Source organism: Alligator sinensis, unplaced genomic scaffold, assembly GCF_000455745.1.
Source record: "Alligator sinensis unplaced genomic scaffold, ASM45574v1 scaffold559_2, whole genome shotgun sequence".
Taxonomy (NCBI): domain Eukaryota; kingdom Metazoa; phylum Chordata; order Crocodylia; family Alligatoridae; genus Alligator; species Alligator sinensis.
Window position 1 is genome coordinate 2,579,078 of NW_005842046.1, and position 19,627 is coordinate 2,598,704.

Consider the following 19,627-nt stretch of genomic DNA (forward strand, 5'->3'; position numbering starts at 1 on the left):
ACCTGTCCACAGAAAGCAAAGTAGACATCATCATTAGCATTAAGTTATTCAGAAGAACAGCAATTTTACAGAAATGTTCAAGAATATTCAATGATGGTTACATCTTTACTATCGGGGTCCTTTCTGACAAATTTGACTTAAATTGCAAAGCCTAACACTATTCCAGTTTAATCACTGTTAATGTCAATAGCATAGTGGCAAATCTTGTAAATCTGAAAAAGCAAGGGGGGAAAAGCACGCTATTTCCCCCTATAGTACAGTAATTTTGCACTGATTTTCCTCAACCTCCTGTGCCTTGCTGACTTCTTAGCAAAAAAAGAGAGGGATAACAATATATCTTATATTTAAATAATGCCTTTCATGCCAAACTGGTTATAAATGCTAACATAAACTTCTGCCCTGTACAAAGTTTCCGCAGGAAATCACTTTTTCTCCCACTGAAACGTAGCTTCTTTTTAGGTGGGCAAAGATAGTTGTTTAGTAGCACACATTAATAGCACATTTTAGGGCAAGAAATAGAGAATGCAATTGAACCAGCAGGGGGAATTTATGTGAACTAGACTAATATCCCTGCTTTAAATGGAAATGCCAGAGATCATTAATGGTCCCAAGTAGCAAGCACCTCCATTTTATATCTCAAGGCAACTCTAACAGCACGTGGGCTCTAGGATGAGACACACTGCTTCACAACCTATTAAAGTTGCTCATAAATTGGCTAGGAGGGTTGTTGCAGAGCTATGGAAAATGCTCCTTTCTCTTAAGCCCTCACCAGTCTGCATCTCACAGACAGTGACAGATGAAAGCTGTATCTACCACAAAGTAGGAGAGTGCTCTAACCCCTGGAGGTACCAAACTAGCTACGCTCTCTATAGCGGTGGGGAGGCATCAAATCCAGAGAATAGGACAAAGGACTAGGAGTCAGGAGACCTGATGTCTCTTCTGATTCATCTTTGTGTGACCCATCATTGTAAAGAGGGTTGAGAGGTATGGATGGAAAAGGGTGGTGAAGTGCCATGGATTATTACAGGGAAAAGAGGCGACTATCTAGGAAAGACCAACCTGGAAAAAATGGCACGTTGCTCATGTAGTACCTAGACAGCAGGCAGTGTCTTCAGTGCAAGGCACAACATATAGAAAGGATCTCTCTCAGCAGCCATTGCTCTCATTAAAATTAGGTGATTGATAACTTAAACAACAGAGGCCCTTTGTTTTAGAAAACTAAATTGGATTGTGGTCCAGCCAGGCCTTCACCATGCCAGGAGTTCACAGCTACCAGCGGACAGGGCCACTACTTTAAAGAAGGAAAGGGTATTGCTGAAAGATAGCCATATTGGGGAAAACTACAGATACTCTCCACATCAGGAAGACTCTGAAAGCGCAGTCTAAAGTCTGCAGGATAATTATGGATCTTACAAAAGTTTCTGACTAAGGAAAGAAAAACAGCAGAGATCCATGCAAGAGCGGCAAAGGATCCCATTTAGTCTCCAGAGGCACATGTGACCCTTAAGTGCAGTCTGGGGTGCAGATTTCTGCTCTCTATCAAGGTTTCTATCCATGAAGATGCAGGTAAACAGGAAACTCATTTGAAGCGCTGGCAGGGTACATGACTTGATACTATAGCTTTCCCAGTGATTGCACCTGCCCGGAAGAATTAGCGAGTTAGTGAATTAGAAAGAGAAGGCAAAATGGGGACTCACATCACTCTGCAGTTCCTGGCTTTTCTTTGCATGTTTGATCTGGGAACTGTCAGCCACACTGGTGAACTTCAGAGCATCAGCTTTCTGTCTGTACTTTTTCTGATTAAAAGAAAATGGGATACAGAAATTAGAACTACGTTTAATTTCCCGGTGAAATCAGTGCTATTAAAAAGCCCACTAGTGATTGTGCCAGAAAGTCAAGTCTTTTATCCGTGGGGCACTTATAGGGCAGTCGGTAGCAGTGCAGGTTTTCACATCCTATCCCCACTGCCCCTCTGAAACAAGGCTGGAAGAATCACTGCTGGTGATGACAGTAATGCACTTTGGATCCCAAATCAACCTCTGCTGAGACTACAAACACGGATGGGAACTGGAGCTAGATATGCTGAGTATACACATTGCTGGGCCTAGATTTCAGGCATACAGCAATGACCAACTTCACTACCTGGACTGGATTTGAACAAATGACTGAATAGTTAAAAACTCTTTCTGGTAATACCAATCCCCTGAGCTGCTGAGTCCAAACTTATTTTACAAGCCCTTTCAAATGTATCTATGCTGTTTACATTACTGTTTACTAGACTGTGGCTTGATAATATTGTGCTGTTGGTCTGTCAAAGATCTCAAACCAGGACAGACATCTCTTGTTACAAACATTTCTCTCTGCTGTTTTGAATGCTATGAACGTTCAGGCATTGCCTTGGATCTTTTCTCCAGTAGCAATGAAATACGTTACATAGCCACTCCCGCAAAAGCTGGGCTGTAGGCATCCCACACCCCTACTCCAGTCTTGCATATGGAAAGGACCATCCAATTCTACCTCCCCCCTCACACTGATAACCCCAAAGGTAGCCCTTTTGCACAAAGACCTGAAAGTTCAACCATACGTGAATAGACTGCCCAGTCATTCAGTACTTGACCCAAAGCCTACTGATATCAAGGACTCTCATTGACTTCAATGAATCAGATGTATTCTATATTGGGGCATGGACAGAAACCGCCCTACAGTATTATATATCAATGTGAATTATGCTGCAATAGGGAATGGGAAAAAATGGGCAGCTATTCCAAGGTAGCTCAAGCAGATTCTGCTATTTATACTGTTCCTCGACACTAGAAGGGAGAGAAACAAGTGGCAGCCTGTTTGCCTTTAGCAAATGGTTGCCCAGGATGGACCCTGAGAGATGAAACCTTAATCATGAAATTTTATACCTGATTCTTTCAAGCAGGAGTTGGCAACCTACAACCTGTGGGCTGGATCTGGCCCAGGAAGTGGGGGCTCTGGCAGTGTTCGGTGATGGGGAGCTTTGGGGATGATCAGCAACATGGGGCTTTGGAAGCACTGTGCAGGACGGTGGCCGGGTACTTTGCCCATGTTGCACCACAGGTGTGCAGGAAAGAGAAGCAGCAGCCCCGGGAGAAACTACAGCAGCTGGGTCCCAGCACTGGCTCACCCCCTGCCCAAGCTGGGTCCTTCCAGGCCACCACCAAAAAATTGCTGGGCCCTGCTTTCTGGATAATTATCTAATCGTTTAGGCAAAGTTATCCCAGTTTATGGGACTGCACTTTTTCACACTGCTGTAAAGCTGACTATTCAGGTATAAACATGTCATCCATCCATGCCCTTAATCTCAATGATTGAACTTCATGTGTTCTGCCTTTCAGAGAAAGCAAGACATTTCAGTCTGCCTTTGAGAGAGTATAATAAATCCTGACTAGTTCAGGACAAGAGTCTGATTGGGACGCCAGGAAAACTCTTCTTGTGTACTTAGTTTTCTTGTTATTATTCTAACGATTCAGCAATCAATCTGTTTTTCCATTACGTTTCAATTCAGAAAGGAAAGCCACTATTTGAACTGATAGGTGAACAGATCAGTTCACACTGAGACTTCTTTAGTTTTGCATGGAACAAAAGTTAAAAAAGCATGCAACACTTCAAAGAAGTGCTCACGGCTTTATACCAGAAGTTTGGAGGTGAGAGGCAGATTAAAAAGAGTTTGTTTTTGTCACATTTTATGCAATACAATGTAACAACATTCTGCAAATAAATGACAAAATGCCAACTTCTGACTGGAAATAGAAACATCTGAAATAATAAATGCTGGTTTATTACAGGAGCTTGGGAAGGTAGTAGCCGCCAACATTAGGTTTTACACTGCACTCGGATAAAGAGGGAGATCATTATGGATTAAATATTTGTGGCAGAGCTATATCCATATGGCAAACAACAAGAGCAAATGTCAGTCTGTCTTCAGCAAGAAACTGGATCTAGTGTTGCTGCTTCCTCTTTTGTTTCTAAGATGTATTTTTACTTTGCAGAGTAGTGAGCGAATGTCAGAGGCCACAGCAGCAATGTATGATCTCTAGTAGCTAACAGTCTCCTTTTACTTATTCCTGCACTAAGTGGCCTTTTATCTACCTAGTCAGACTTCTGCTATCTTCCTGCTTTCTGCCCAAATGATGCAACTAGACTCTAGTTAGGAGCTTGATGAAGTGTCCTTCCTGGCAGTGCCAGGTCCTGAATTAATAGGAAAAAAAGAATAGGACAGCAATACGAGCTGACACTGCCAGCAAAAATTCCTAGAAAACTGAGCCTTGAGCTAGCAAGGAAGTTTTGGAAAATGGAAAATCCCATTCCTTTTCAGTGCTACTTGGCCAATGGGACAGATAGAAGAGTGAGAGGGAACCATTATGCTTACCCAGAAAACTAGCAAAAGGCAAGGTAGATTTGCACCTTTAGGATAACCAAATTAGAAATATATATAGCATTAGATTAAATGAGCTCCAAATCATGAAAGCTTATGCCATATGTATTTCTAACTGGGTTAGTCTATGAGGTACAAATCTCACCCACCTTCTGCTTGACTTCAGACACCTACCTACTTCTTACTACCCAAAAACCTGCCATGACAGCCCTGCAACACTAAAGCCAATTAAATGGGAGAAATGTATACTTGTGCAATAGGCAAACAGTAGCATCCCCAATTCCAACATGGCACTTCCCATATTGCCTACAGCAGCATCCAATCAGCCCTCTCATTTCACAGATTTCCAGTATGCCTGAGATTTTGTTGCCTCCTCCACATACAGTAGTGTAGTGTAGTATACAGTAGTGTACACAGCTGGAGTGCAGTGTAGTATACAGTAGTGTAGTGTAGTATACAGTAGTATACACAGCTGGAGTGCAGTGTAGTATACAGTAGTGTAGTGTAGTATACAGTTGTGTACACAGCTGGAGTATAGTGTAGTATACAGTAGTGTAGTGTAGTATACAGTAGTGTACACAGCTGTGGAGTGTAGTATACAGTAGTGGAGTCAGGTATACAGTAGTGTACACAGCTGGCCAACTAGACTTCTGCCTTCCAAGAACCTCAGCCCAAAAGCTGAGTGTGTTGCTTACCTCGCTAACAAGATCTCCGGCCTTTTTGGCTTGCTCGATATTGAGACTCCCTTCTGTTATCCACCCAACTCCTTTCATCCACGTCAGATCAGCCTTGTACTGAAGCTGCAAGGGAAAAAAGATGTTTATTAGCAAAAAAGACGAGGACACAGATACAGTGCTGTCACAGTAGTGTACACAGCTGTGGAGTGTAGTATACAGTAGTGTAATGTAGTATACAGTAGTGTACACAGCTGGCCAACTAGACTTCTGCCTTCCAAGAACCTCAGCCCAAAAGCTGAGTGTGTTGCTTACCTCGCTAACAAGATCTCCGGCCTTTTTGGCTTGCTCGATATTGAGACTCCCTTCTGTTATCCACCCAACTCCTTTCATCCACGTCAGATCAGCCTTGTACTGAAGCTGCAAGGGAAAAAAGATGTTTATTAGCAAAAAAGACGAGGACACAGATACAGTGCTGTCACTTGAAAGTGTGCATGCTTGCCAGTTTAAATACATCAAGAGACACTTTGAAGATATAAAAGGATACATAAGTGTTAAGTAAATATAATTAAATCATGAATATCCTAGTAACCATCTGTTTTATATTCTGGTAACTCTATTACTCTGCACCCACAGCAACATTCACAAGAGGATTGTGTGATCTTACATCACTCTGAAGCCCATATGCCTTCTTGGCCCATGTTGTCTTCATGTCTTCTGGAACCACTGTATACTCGTGGAGTTTCCTCCTATAGTCAAGGTCACTGGCCAAAGCCTGAGCAGCCTTAGCATGCTTTATGTTTACCATGTCCATGGGCAAGTAGAAGTGGGCCTTACTCTCCTCGAAATCTTTTTTGTAAGCAATCTAGGATACAAAGAAAAAAATACGTCATCCTTACTTGAAGAAAGACAAGGGAGAACATAGTGGTTTAAAAGTAAATGGTTTGATATCAGTGTATATCTGCAGTATGCTGCAAATTTAAGTACTCCTGCATTGGTTTTAAAGTGGATAAATTTGCCTGTCCCGCTGCAGATGAGGTAAGCATATGAAGGGTTGAGATACAAGAAGGACCTCAAAGCGGATCCGAACTGTTAACCTGAATGTTTGGGGGTTCCCATGGCAGCTTCTTCCCTGGATGCGTAACACATTGCAGGTCCCTTCACTGTACTTGCTTATTTTATAGCTGTTTGTAAGCTTTATATGATAATGCAAAAAAAAGGTGCAATGTCATTTTTCACCTCCCATAGTAAGATCAATGCTATCAACCCAGGGTTAGGGAGCAGCATCTGAACAAAATATAAGTAGCATGTATGCCTTGTAGATAAGGAGTTTGAGAAAGGAAACCAGTTTTACCCAATAACACCCCAGGAGTGATTATGAAAGAGACACTAGAAGGATGGGGGAAGAAAAGTGGAATTGCTGCAAGAGATTTATAATTATAAAAAACACCTTTTAAGGAAGAGAAATAAATAATTTACCTCACTACTCATCTTAGACACCTGCAGAGAGTGAAGAAGTCTTGAATCTTTGGTTCCAATTGCTTTGCCTTTTGTTTTTTCATATTCTTCTTTGTATTTAATCTTTAAAAAGGAAAACAACATACTATAAGTTTCTCTTTGCCGCAGAAATATGTCGTGTTTGTTTCTTGGCCATTTGGGTGTTCAGAAAGCAGAGGACATGTTGCACACCCTTTACCTGCATTTTTTATTGTTATTATTAAAAAAACTCAGCCTTTCCTAGCTTGGATCATTTGATCAATCTTACATCTTTCCCACAGCAAAACTGTTCATTCTTTTCTATTTTTTTAATTTTATTGAGCTAATTCCTGAGTTTGTTACTCAGGATCTGGGAAGCAAACTGTTAGTGCGGCACTAAGTACAAAATGAGCGTGGACTTTAGGGTCCGCTCAGCTCTTTTTCCCCGCTGACGTAAGTAACTTTTCGCCTGTTCGGTTCTGAGCATTCGTATATTGTGCTCATCGGTGTAATAACCAAGCACCTTCCAGTAATGCGTGAAGCAATGTGACTAAAATCTGTCACTCGACAGTATCTGTTTCTGGGGTCTTTTTTTAAAAATTACACGCTACTCTGCATTCATGCTAAAGAAGGCAAGTTAAAGAAGTGTGCTTTGCTGAAAGTGTAGAGAAAGGGCTGAAGTGTTTAATTTTACTAAAGGCAGATTCAACTAGATTTGACTAAGGAATATTCAGAAGTTACTTTTCCTCTGCATGCAGGAAAAAGGCCTTTTTCGGGGAGTCGGTCGCATAAAAATGAGTCTTACAAATGGTTCATAATTTTCATGAGCCTTTTAGAAGGCTGAAGACATAACAGTAACATTCAGGACTGATAAATGAGGTGGGTACAATATTTTTATTAGGACTAATTCTTACTCAATCCATTTTCTATTAGCAATAATTCTTACTCAATGAAATATAACTTTAAAAATAACCTACATCACTGGCAAGATCTCCTGAGGCTTTGGCAGCAAGTAAAGGCATGGAGTCCAGTTTCATTTCAAATCCATGGCCCTTGCTCTTCTCCCAACCTTCTTTGTACTTAACCTGAGGGGAAATAATAAAACAGCATAGCACCCAACGTACATATCCTTACACAGCACTTTATGCAAACATGGAAAACAGCAAGGAATAAAAAAAAAATACATTATACTTAGTTACATATAAAAGAAAATCTCTTGTGTTGTATTGCATGATCAGTTTAAATCATGGAAAAGGGCAGATGTGCATGTGTAGCACTTGTGATTCCCTATGTATACCTGAAGCATGTAGAATAATGTGTCAGTTTTAAGGAACCAAGATACCCAATGGCATTAGATGCCTAACTTCACTGAAAGTCAATGGAGTTAGGTACCAAATGTATTGAAGATGAGATTGTCGCCTCTGGTTTATAAAGCAAAAGAAGTTTTATGCCCTCAGAATTGTGAAAATAAATTGACAATGACCCTCATGTTTCCTTGTGTGACTCTCATGTGACCCTTATGTTCCCTCAGGACTCAAAAACTGTAGGACAGCTAAAAATATTATTTGCTCAAAATGTCATGGTTTTGAGGCCAGTCTCATGAGTTGACTCCTTGTGGTTGGCAATACTGTCTTGAGAAGTTTCTGCCCAGATGTGCTTTCTCTAGGTCAAAGCTGACACAGACTGATCCCTAGAGATTTAAGTAAAACACCCATGGTGTGATAAATCATGACATTTAGCAATAGTGAGTTTGGTCCAAAACACACTAAAGTCAATCTGAGTCTTTCTGTTGACTTCAATGGGTTTCCATCAAGACCTAAATAGTTGGTCTTTGTGCAAATACTGTCCTGCAAGTGATAAATACAATGAGTGATAATTGGATGGGCAATCTTTTTCATATGCGCATCTGCCTCCTACAGAAATTCAAGTCATTTTGAAAGATCTCAGAACAATTCTCCCAGCTAGGTCCTGCTTCGCATTTTATCCCTATTTATTGCGGGATCAACCTCATATTGTTGAAAAATGGCACAACAGATATGTCGAATGCTTCCTGAATCATCTGAGCTACTTTCTGTTCATTATAACTCATTTCTGTGATAGCACGTGTATCTATATTTGCAAGTCACTTTCTTACCTCGCTATATAGTTCAGCATTGGCTTTTGCCTTGATTAACTGAGGTACGTCTTGTGGTAGAGTGTAATGTGTTTTGGTCTTCTCATACTGGGCTCTGTAATTCAGCTAAATAGATGTTGAAAGAAAAATCTACCGTTAGTTTCAATCCGCCACATATAATGCCATTTAACTTCAAATGATTGTGGTTTGTTTTAATACATTAAGCAGCCCAATAGGACCGAAGAGCGTAGGCTGTAAGTTTATAAGAAAGAAAAAGCCTATGGATCTGCACTGGCGACCGTCAAGGGTTTTCAAAGTGATATCATTCCAACTCTGTTACTCATTTTAGTGACAAGTGTAATTATCAACTATAATCAACGAAAAGCTCATTAATATACTTATATGTGCTGCCGCTTGCTGCTGATTTGCTGGGAGGCAAAAACCACGGCATATTTAAAACGATGCTTTCTACCTCCCAGCCAATCAGGTCGGAGGGGCAGGTACGGAAATGAGAAATATGAAAGGAGCGTCCGAGCAGCGCATTTCCACTGCGATTTCGGTAGGTCCCTACTTATACTAATAAGCAGAAGTGGTCAGTGGCTCTAGGACTTACGTTACTGAGCTGCTGTGCATTTATTTTGGCTTGAGCCATTTGTGGGGTGCTGGAAACAGAGCTGTACTTCAGCTTGTCTATGCTTTGTCTGTAGTTTACCTAAGAAACAAAGAAAGGAGGAAATACTCAGACAGCACCTGAGAAGAACGGATGGTTTTGCTAATAGGTTCAAACTACAACCTAAAACTATAATAAATTGAAAGCTACAACATAAACTATAATAAATCACATTGCAGAACAGCTCCTAAAGCTTGGAGATGCCACTGAGATTCAATCCAACCAATTGTTAATCCTCATAATGTTTCCTGGTTTTTCTTTTATTCCAATGCAAAATTGAGCCTTGCTACAAATGTGGATTTTTTTAATGAGATGCAGTTTCCCTCAACAGCATTCTTGTACAATTAATATCTTGAGCTGTCTCCCCAAATTCCTTTTATCTTCTAAAAAGGAAGCTGCAGCTTCTCTTCAGCATCCAGCACAAAGTTGTGCAGAACAAATTATAATTCAGTGAGCTCTATTACTATTTTCCTGTACTGATTTTTAAAGTTAATAATTTATACTAAAAAAAACTTACATAAAAGTTTTGTGTAGGCTTCTCTAGAAGGGAAAAATATATATGCTTAAAAACATAATTTCAGTGTCAGTCACTGACCGGATTTAGAGCTCACTAAATTCCTACCACACTAATCCAGTAGCAGCAATAATAATCTACAAAAGGAAATATATTAAATCTCCAAATTATGCAAAATAAAATGTCACAGAGAAGTTTTCCTTTAAACCTAGTTCTCCCAAGGGCCTCTGCATTACACTGGAAGACACAATTATTATTCTCTGTTGTCCTTAATTAATATTCACTGTCATTAATCACCTCTTTGCAAACACCGCAAATTATGTGTTGCTTAAAACTAATTCTTCAAGTACATTTTTTGCTTAGAGTATATTTTTAATGGCAGTTACAGTTATGGAATCCATCTTAATGGGGTCCTTTTATCTCAGATATCCATGTGTAAGCACACTTCTATTTCCTTCCATACTAACGCACACTAGAAGACACGCATGACTTATCTCACAGGCCAAAGGGATCAATGTACTTAAAACTGTTCATTCACTCTTTCTTTATAGATATCTAGGGCCTCTCTTCAGCTGAGAGATTCCTTTTTTTTTAACTGAACTATGTGTACTTATTGCTGCTGATGATCCTTTGAGAATTGGGAATGACAGCTGTGTAAAAACCTATCAAACCTATATCCCAAACACTTGACTGAGCTCTAGTTTCTGGACAGATCTGGGCAAAAGGCAGGTTTGGTTGCATATGTCACATACACATTCTTCTTTGGAGTATATAACTCAATCAAGCACAGAATCTATCATGCTAGTCATGCACAAAAACTTTTTGGAGTCATGATAAATATGTATTAGTTCAAAATGGTCACTCTCATTGACACTGCAATTATTTCAGACTCTAAGGCAGAGGGTCCCAAACTTTTTCTTATTGTGTACCCCCTTCCAGATTTACCATCTGCTTGCATACCACTACTAGCATACTTTAACCCCTTAAATGCAATTATTGTTATAATTAATATTAAATCTGCTATTACACAATTTTCCCCTGCCATTACACAGAGTTTTGTACACCCCCCTCTCCCCCCAAGATGTCTTGCATACCCCCAGGGATATGAGTACCAAAGTTTGGGAACCCCTGCTCTAGAGGCAGGTGAGTCTCCCATATGCAACCAGATGGGAATATTTATTCTCCCATTTTCTCTAGCCTTTTCCAGTTCCCCTGTTTCCCAGAGCTAGATACCTGAGCCTTGCTGCCCCCACTGTGCTTGTTTGATTTTATTTTGCAGTCACCAGCTGTTTGTCCTCCTAACTGAATCAGTGCCTGACACACCCTATGCACTGGCACCCTCTCCTACAAGGAGAGGATGAGCCAAGCAAAGCAACAGGATGAGAAGCCATAACATTACTTACATCTTTCAAAGGAACCAACTTCATTGTTGTCTGATAGGAAGGAGTTAGCATTGCCGGATAATTGTATTCAACGCCATCGTGTTTGTAATCAGATTTATAGGCTATCTGAAACAGAAGGAAAACAATAACAATCAATCTTTTTTTTAAGCTGTCATTTGTTTGAATAATTATCAGTCAGGAGGAGAGGAGAAACAATAATATTAATATTAAACACAGGAAACAAAGTAAGTTCAGTACCGTCAATGACAAAAGAAATGAAATTATTTGCATAGTTTAGCCACTAATTGATTCTTTTTCAGCTCTGCAATTAATCCAATGCCAACAGTTGCAACATTAACTTAACTTCTGCCTGTGACATATCTCTTTTATCTTTCCGCTTAGTTCTTGAGCTTGTTATGGATTTGTAAATAATGCACTTGAAGGAATGGTGTGTAATGAAATAGTTTCTTGACTAACCCAGCAAATTAAACCAAGATTCAGAACTCTTCATTGAAAATGGAGGTTGTTTCTGACACAAGACTGACCCTAAAGGATCTAAGCGACTTCAACTTCTATTTATATCAGTGAAGCTGGAGGAGCTCAGTAGTTTTCAGGACTGGTATCAAGGTGAATTGGGTATCAAGGTGGATCAATATAAGGACATAGTGCAGAATGGTTTAATAGATTTCCACTCTTCTTGACAGATCCATCTTAAATACTCCATACATAATTTAATGTGAAGTTTCCTATCAAATCAACACTATTAAAATCAAAGGGAAAAAAAGCAGGTATGTACATAAGAGAGCACTGCCAAAGTACCTACTACATTATAAGCACAAAAGACTTACATTGCTTGCCAAGCTGCCAACCTTCATGGCATGTAGCATGCGCCTGTCCATGCCAATGCCTTCATAATGACCCTTCATCTGGTTCTGGTAGGTTTCTTTGTATTTAAGCTACAAACAAAAGCAAATATTTGCTCAGAACATGCATTACATTTTATTGTGCTATAGCAGTCATGTAGATATTGTGCATGGAAATGATATAGGGGATGTTTCCCTAGTTTAAAACATCAGTATGGATTGTATAACTTTGCTTACTTAAAAGAAAAAAGGAACAAGATGTATAATCGTTATTTCCCAAAGGTCCCATTTTTCAGAGGATGTCATTGCTTGTATGCTCAAAGTATCATACAGAATCACACAGTGTTGGTGTCCCCTCACCTTATTGCTGAAAGGTATTCAGCTCAGAAATCAAGAATTATTTAGCTAAACTTACAGAAAGAGTTATCTATACCAAAGAAAATACTACTACCACAATTTAACTTTCACCTTTGATTAATCTGTTTGAATAAAAATAACAATAATTTTAACCTGTGAGTAGTTTTTGTTCTTTGTCACACCCTGAGCGCACCTACACAGCAAACTTACTATTGTGGGCAGTGGCTCACACAAGCATGCTGTGCCACTTTGCCTGGTTTACCTCCTGAATCACCATTTCTGCACAGGCTAAGGGCAAGCTAATTAGATCTGACACTCAGCACTGCTAATTAGCACAAACGCAGTGCTTTGTGAATGCAGCAACACTGCCTCAGTTCAGAAGGTAGCCTGCATTAGCGCCACAGTATATTTGTAGGTGGCAGTGCCTGGCACACTAAGTCTGACACGTAGATGTGCCCATTCTGTCTTACATCAGACCTTAGCCAGCTAGGAGGTCTGATCATTGGGTTAATTGTCCGCCCTCCGACTCCTGCCTTTTACTTCAAAATGATTTAAAAGGAGTCACAGATCGAACAATACTAACAAGCATTCATTTTATATATTATTTTAAAATGTTTCACTCTCCAATGGACATCTCAAAAAGCAGCTGTTGAGATTATCAGCACACATTTTCCTGCCAGAAATAGATATAATAAATGACACAGTGTGAAAAATAAATTGAACAATAAACAATGCAGTGCGCTCAGTCTCCTCTCCCTCTGTGCCTATTACTTATTCCTACTACCATAACCCATAAGAGCTCCAGTCCTGGATCAGGTCAGCACTGTGCACAGAGTACAACGACATTTATAATCAGACACACTGTGCAGCTTTTACTCGAATTGCCTGGCTTATATGGCGCACACAGATGAATTGTCATTCCAGCAACTACTAAGTTATGCTTTCATCAAACTACAGGCAAGTTTCTGGGAACTTACATCACTGGTGTATTTTGAGATCTTGCTCACATTCTTGAACTGCGGAGTCTCACAGTAGTTAATACTGTGGCCCTTACTGTTTTCCAGGTCCTTCTTATACTCCACCTGAGCCACCAAAATGCACAACAGTGAGATGCAGCAAAATATTCAATTACCGTATAAAAGGAATGCTCTGATTAGTCGTGCCAAATTTCCAAAAACATTGATATAACTTTCTTATGAGATAGCACATGAATTATTGACACTGTGAGTCCATCCTGTTAGGGCTGCGCAAAGCTTCGGTAGCTGATTCGATTCGGAGGAGATTCGGCCCGATTCCAGGACCAAATCTCCGAATCTGAATTGAATCGGGAGACCAAGTAAAAGCTCCGAATCAATTCGAAGCATCTGAATCATTCCAGAAAAAGTTTGGAAAAAGATTTGTCCGATTCAGAGATTCAGCCATAGACTAAACAGGCAGCTGACAGCTGCTTCCAGCTGGTAAGTCTGTTGAGGTTCGGGGGAGGGAAGAGGCATGGAAGCTGCCCCATGGCGCAGGGTAGCTCAGCAGGGCACCGTGCACTGTCTGGGAGCTGGGGTTGCTCTACCTGTCACCTGGAGCTCCCAGTTGGATTCCCCAGCTCTCTGGTCATTCCTCCAGCTCTTCCCAGGGGCTGCGGCCCCCAGATCTGCACACGGGGTTATAGCAGGCTGCTGCTGCCAGATGGGGAAATAGCCCAGAACCACTGCCATCACCTGCTGCGTCATCTAGGGGCCCACATACCCCGAGAAGTGCTGGGGGAAAGATCAGGGAGCTGGGGAATCGAACCGGGAGCTGCAGGAATGTTCAAGGACCTGAACATTTCCCCAGCCCCTGGCTCAATTCCCCAGCTCCTGGTTCGAGTCACCTGGGAACTGGGGCGGCTCCTTGTGTCAGCTGGACTAGGAACCGGGAAGGGAATGGGGCCGGGCAGGGAAGCCATGGGGGTGTCTCCCACAGCTCCCCCCACCTGGGGAGAGGCAGGCACAGCCTCTGGAGCCCTGGGAGAACCTGCAGCCACCCGGTTGTGCCTGCCTCTCCCCAGCCGATCCAAATCACCAAATCTTTCCAAATCAGTGCCAAATCTTCCGAAGGTGATTTGGCCGAATCTCCGAATTGAATCACTGTCCGCCAAATTGGCCGAATCCAAATCTGAATCAAATAGTTCCCTATTCACACAGGCCTACATCCTATTACACGTATACAAAAAAATTCCCACTGAATGACCCTATGGTCAGGCAAAATTCAGATGTAGATGTGTTATTGCTCAGAGGAATTTGGGCTTCAGATGAAATGTGGATATTTTCTTTTTTTTTGTAAAAATAATACCTCACCTAAGCGCTGAACTTGTGTTTGAGCATAAATTAAAAATATCAGTTTCAAATAAATTCACAGCCGAGAAAAATAAAATATCAAGAACATACGGTGTGCTCAGAGCACTTTTTGTCTGTATAGCTCTCGCTCTACAAAAGAAAGTAAGGATCATCAAGTCTCCATTTTAGAGAAGGGAGGAGAGAACTGAAGCTTACAGAAATGAATTGATTTGCCCTGAAGTCAGCCAGGTCAGTGACAGAGCCAGATATAAAACTGAGGTCTCCTGAGCATCAACACAGTAGTCAACAACTAGCCAAATAAATAACATTTTGGGGAACATCATCTGAAACAAGGATATGCCTTCTTCGTTTTCCTCTGCCTATAATCTGTATAACCTTGGTTGCTTTTCCTTAAAGAAAAAAGAGGGGAGGATCAAGAGTATCTTCATGAAAGGAACTGGTTAAAAAGGGAAATATTAAACACATTCAGTGAAAACTGTGGCTCAGGAAACAGAAATGCTATTTTGGCTTATCAGAAGATGTTTCTACTTTAAAGACAACTTGAGTGGATGGGTGCTGGTGAGGTCCTCAATCTACTGTAACTTGGCCTACATCCACTGGTGTCAATAGAGCTGACAGTATCTCTGGATATGTTCATGAATGTTTTTCCTGAAGGTACGACCACATTTTTAATTACTCGTTGACCTGTTTTCATGCACGTTATTCAGCAAGGACCACAGTGTTTTGCATTCCTAGCTTGAGAAATCAGAACCACCCTTCCACAGAGAAACAGATATCGCTGCATGCGGTATGTCTTGCTTCCCGTAGGTCAGCGCGACCCTTTACCTCACTGGCAAGCTTGTTAACATTCTGGGCTCGCTTAAGAACTAGGTTATCTTCGGCCGAAAGGGAATGGTAGTGTGCTGCTCCTTTCATCTTTGAAAGATCCTTCTTGTATTTTATCTAAAGAAAAAGTGAAAATATAATCAAAATATAGACATATTGTCAATACTGCTCTTTCTAGTTATTTTAATGCTATAATAATACCTTTCCTATTTCTTTTCACTTTAAAAAGCGAACAGAAAAATGAAAAAAGGTAGAAAGATAGGTTATTACTTCCTAAAATCATCTCCCTAGAAAATTACAAGTCAGACAATCCCATGGCTCGCATGAAGCCACTTGACAATTTAGCCAAAACCAGGCTTGGCTAGCAACTTGGTGAACAACTGGCTGGGGTGTCTACACTATTCTTTTAACAGATTCAATTTTCTGTAGTTTAATGTTAACCTACCAGTGAAGAAATGGAGGAAGGTTATGAGATGGGAACCCTATGAAGTTTTCTTGTACAGAGACCAGCTTGTTGAATGTATGGTACTTTTTTATAGGATTTCTAAGATAAATATGATGCATGGGTCCATGTGAAAGGAAGTGATGTTTAGATGATAAAGTCTCTCTCTCTGCCTGAAGAAGGGTGTTTATACCCGAAAGCTTTCAAAAAACTTTTTTCCCAACTATTTAGTTGGTCTAATAAAGTTGGTCTGTATCTTTTATTAGACAAAACCTTGTCTGCCTATGTCTTTTATCTTTTATTAGACAAAACTTTGTCTGCCTATGTCCTTAGATCAACACAGCTACAACCAACACCCCCAATTTAATTTGCAAATTTTACCACTGACTTAATTAAATAGGGCCATGATTTCACTTATGGGGCTGAAAATTTATATTTATATATTGCCTATCTTTTGCACATAAATACTTCAAAAGGACCACAGATCAATGATTTACACCGACACCCAGCTGCTTACGTTCTTTATCCCATGCAATTTAACATGCCTACATTTGAAAGTTTGGTGTGTGTTGCAATATTATGATCACTCTGATTTCATTTTCAGAATCTCTTAAAGCCAACTTCTTAGGTTGTAAACAAAATGAAGCAATCTGATACTGCAATGCATTTGACCTGAACTACAACAACCTCCCCGCAAATAACTGCAAATTAGGAAGCATCATTTTGATTTTTCACATCTTGAAGATGGATTAAAATGGCCTCTTTAGTCAGGGAACTTGACTGTTTCATACTTAAACTGGATATCGTTGGATTTTTCACCAAAATAGATCACAGCCACTGGGGATCTCAGGCTTTTTATATTCCCCCAGTCATGGGCCCAAGTAACAGAACACCATGAAACCTGTCACCTCTAAGTCACTGCCTGTATCTGGTCCAGGCTGGCATTGGCTGAAAGATCTTAACATCTGCTGGTTTAATTAATGGTCTGAGTTGATGGAGTCAGTCCATTTCCTAGTGGACAGGTGTCCACGAAACAAAAATTATCGCCAACAGGCACCCCTCGTAGCAACAGCAGACCGAATAAGCACAGAAGAGACATGTAGACTGACACAATGTTCGCTTCTAGAGGCAATCCCTTTAACTGGGCTTGATCATCTTTGGCTGATGAAGAACCAGACACTGCCACTTCTCAGTCTGTGCCTATTCTTTAAATAACCGCTCAAAAAATCACTGGATTGCAGATAAGGAGTGCAGTCCATATGATGTGGCAGTGCTATACCCTACAATCCCTTTTCTTAATATGACCTCTCAGCTGGAAAGGTACAATATATACCATATGCACCCAAATCAGAACAAGGAAATTGCATCTCTTGACAAAAGATACTGTAACAAGCCTCATGACTAAAACTATTTAGATATATAGGCTGCATTCATTATAGTGGGCACTACTAAACTTCTGAGTCAGGGTTGTACAATGTGAGGGGTTAGGTTGAGGCTGGGCTCTCACCTGGCCACCAGTTCCCCACATTGTTCCAACTGCAAAAGCAACTGGAGTCTCCCGGCTCCCCTTTCATCTTTGGCTGCTTCCTTCCCTTGTCCCAGGGGGTAGAGCAGTGCAGGGAGAGGAGGGGGAGGCCAGGCTGTATGCGAGGACTGGGCTGCATGGGAGGAGAGGGAGGATCATACTTGCATGGGGCAGCAGTGGGGGGAAGGTGCATGGCGTAGCAGTGCAGTGGGGAAGTGCCTGTAAGGATGCACTTTGCAGTGGGGCGTGGGGGACGTCACAGCCACTCAGTACAGCAATAGGAGGTGCGCAGTGCAGCAGTGAGGGTTGCCCAAGGGAGTGCACAAAGCAGTGTGGGGCAGGGAGGCAAGAGCATCTGCACAGTGCACAGCCTGGTAGCCTGTGGCTCACTGGCGCAGTCCAGGTGGTGTGCAGTCCCCACTGGTGCGGCCCCTGGGGACTTGGAAGTTGGAGAGTCAACTCTGAGCGATCTAGTCCCCAGCAATATGGTGAAAAGCCATCGGTGTTTACTCTGCTGATTTAATTCTAGCATTCTGCTTTCTGCGTTGACAAAATTGCTATTTTTTTAACCATTCCAGTAGTATATTGATGATTTCAGTTTCATACTTACATCACTTGCCAATTCATTTGCTTTCTTGGCATTTTGGTAAGCTGGCGTGATCATAGCAGGAAAGCTTCCTTTCCCCCTGTGCTCTTCATATTCACCCATATAATCCTGCAGAAAATTCAAGAACTATGGGTTACTAATGACTGTACTAACCACGCCCCCTCCCAGTCTGTTCTTGTTTGTCTGGCTTATTATTTCCATTTCTTTGCTAAGTCTGTCATTTCATATTGAAATATATGCATTTCATCATCATTATATGAACTTTCTCTATGGTCTCTTTATTTATGTTGCCCAAGTGATAGCATTTTATAGTCCCCATGTAGCATTAATATATGTTTGTCTACAAAGACAAGAAAGGAAGAATGGTGAAGGACTCAGCAGTTCTGATTCAAATCTGGCTCTAGATGAGGGCCCCTGCATGACTCAATAACAGCTCTACTGGCTTTAGTCCTCATGTTTTACACTGTGAAAAAATACTGTCCTAACCCACAGGGATCTGTTGAGGATGAAGTCACTCTGTCATTAAGAGCTACTCGGGTAGTATGAAAGTGAAAAAACAAAGCAAGCAAAGAAGTTCATTGTGTTAACGTTGTCATTCTTGTTGTTCTCGCAGACTGATTTCAACCAGGGTGCAACAGCACCCTGTGGTGCCTTGAGATCCTTTTGAGGGTGCCATGACATGCCACACGATGTTATTAGAGGTGTATCTCCACGTGCTATTAAGGTGAAGAAATAAACTCCAGTGCAGTTTGCCAACTGGGGCACAAGGGTATTAAAGTGCAGGGCTAGGCAGCAGGCAGTCCCCACGCTTTAGCACTCCCGTGTCCCAACCAGTAGGCCAGTGCAAAGCAGCAAGTATTTGCTTTGGATTCGGATTCAGAGGGACACTGATTCGATTCAGTGATTCAAATCACTGTTCTGATTCGATTCAGCCGATTCAGATCCGGAGATTCGGCACCAATTCAGAGATTCGGCCATAGACTAAACAGGCAGCAGTCCTCGATGACACTGGATAAAGCTACCTCCAACTGGTAAGTCTATTTTGGTGGGCAGAGAGGGGAGGGAAGGGGCATTGGGGGGGAGGCAGATCAACACCTCCACAGCGAGGAAGAGATTGAGGCTGGGGCTGGGACAAGCTGCCCAGCTGGGGTGGGCAGACGGGAGACTTGGGGAGGGGAACTCCTGCCACTGCATGCCACCGGTCTGGGAGCTGCTCTTCTGGTGGCTCCTCCAGCGGCTCTCGCCACCTGTCCAGGAGGGCATGGGAGCGGGCGTGTGCCCCCGGATCTGTGCAGGGCAGGGCAGCCTGGGCCAGGCTGGGCTCTGGATAGACGGCAGAAAGCACTGGGAGCAGGGGTTTTGCCCTCCCACCGCTGAACTGTACTGCTGCTTTGCCTCAGACGCTGCCGCTACACCACCTCGGACAAGAGGTTCACAGCAGTGAAAC

At 41.7% G+C, this 19,627-nt stretch overlaps 1 protein-coding gene across 1 annotated transcript in view; it reads right to left on the reverse strand.

Moving 5' to 3' along the window:
• NRAP (nebulin related anchoring protein) overlaps positions 1–19,627 on the reverse strand; it is a 63,656-nt gene that overhangs the window by 28,867 nt on the left and 15,162 nt on the right. Inside the window, exons 10-21 of the mRNA XM_025203176.1 lie at positions 18,184–18,288; positions 15,607–15,723; positions 13,429–13,533; positions 12,080–12,187; positions 11,253–11,357; positions 9,279–9,377; positions 8,687–8,791; positions 7,530–7,637; positions 6,556–6,657; positions 5,744–5,941; positions 5,392–5,496; positions 1,682–1,796 (exon numbers count right to left, since the gene is read on the reverse strand). Coding sequence (XP_025058961.1) covers positions 1,682–1,796; positions 5,392–5,496; positions 5,744–5,941; positions 6,556–6,657; positions 7,530–7,637; positions 8,687–8,791; positions 9,279–9,377; positions 11,253–11,357; positions 12,080–12,187; positions 13,429–13,533; positions 15,607–15,723; positions 18,184–18,288 — 1,372 coding nt within the window. The remainder of the gene's footprint in view (positions 1–1,681; positions 1,797–5,391; positions 5,497–5,743; positions 5,942–6,555; positions 6,658–7,529; positions 7,638–8,686; positions 8,792–9,278; positions 9,378–11,252; positions 11,358–12,079; positions 12,188–13,428; positions 13,534–15,606; positions 15,724–18,183; positions 18,289–19,627) is intronic.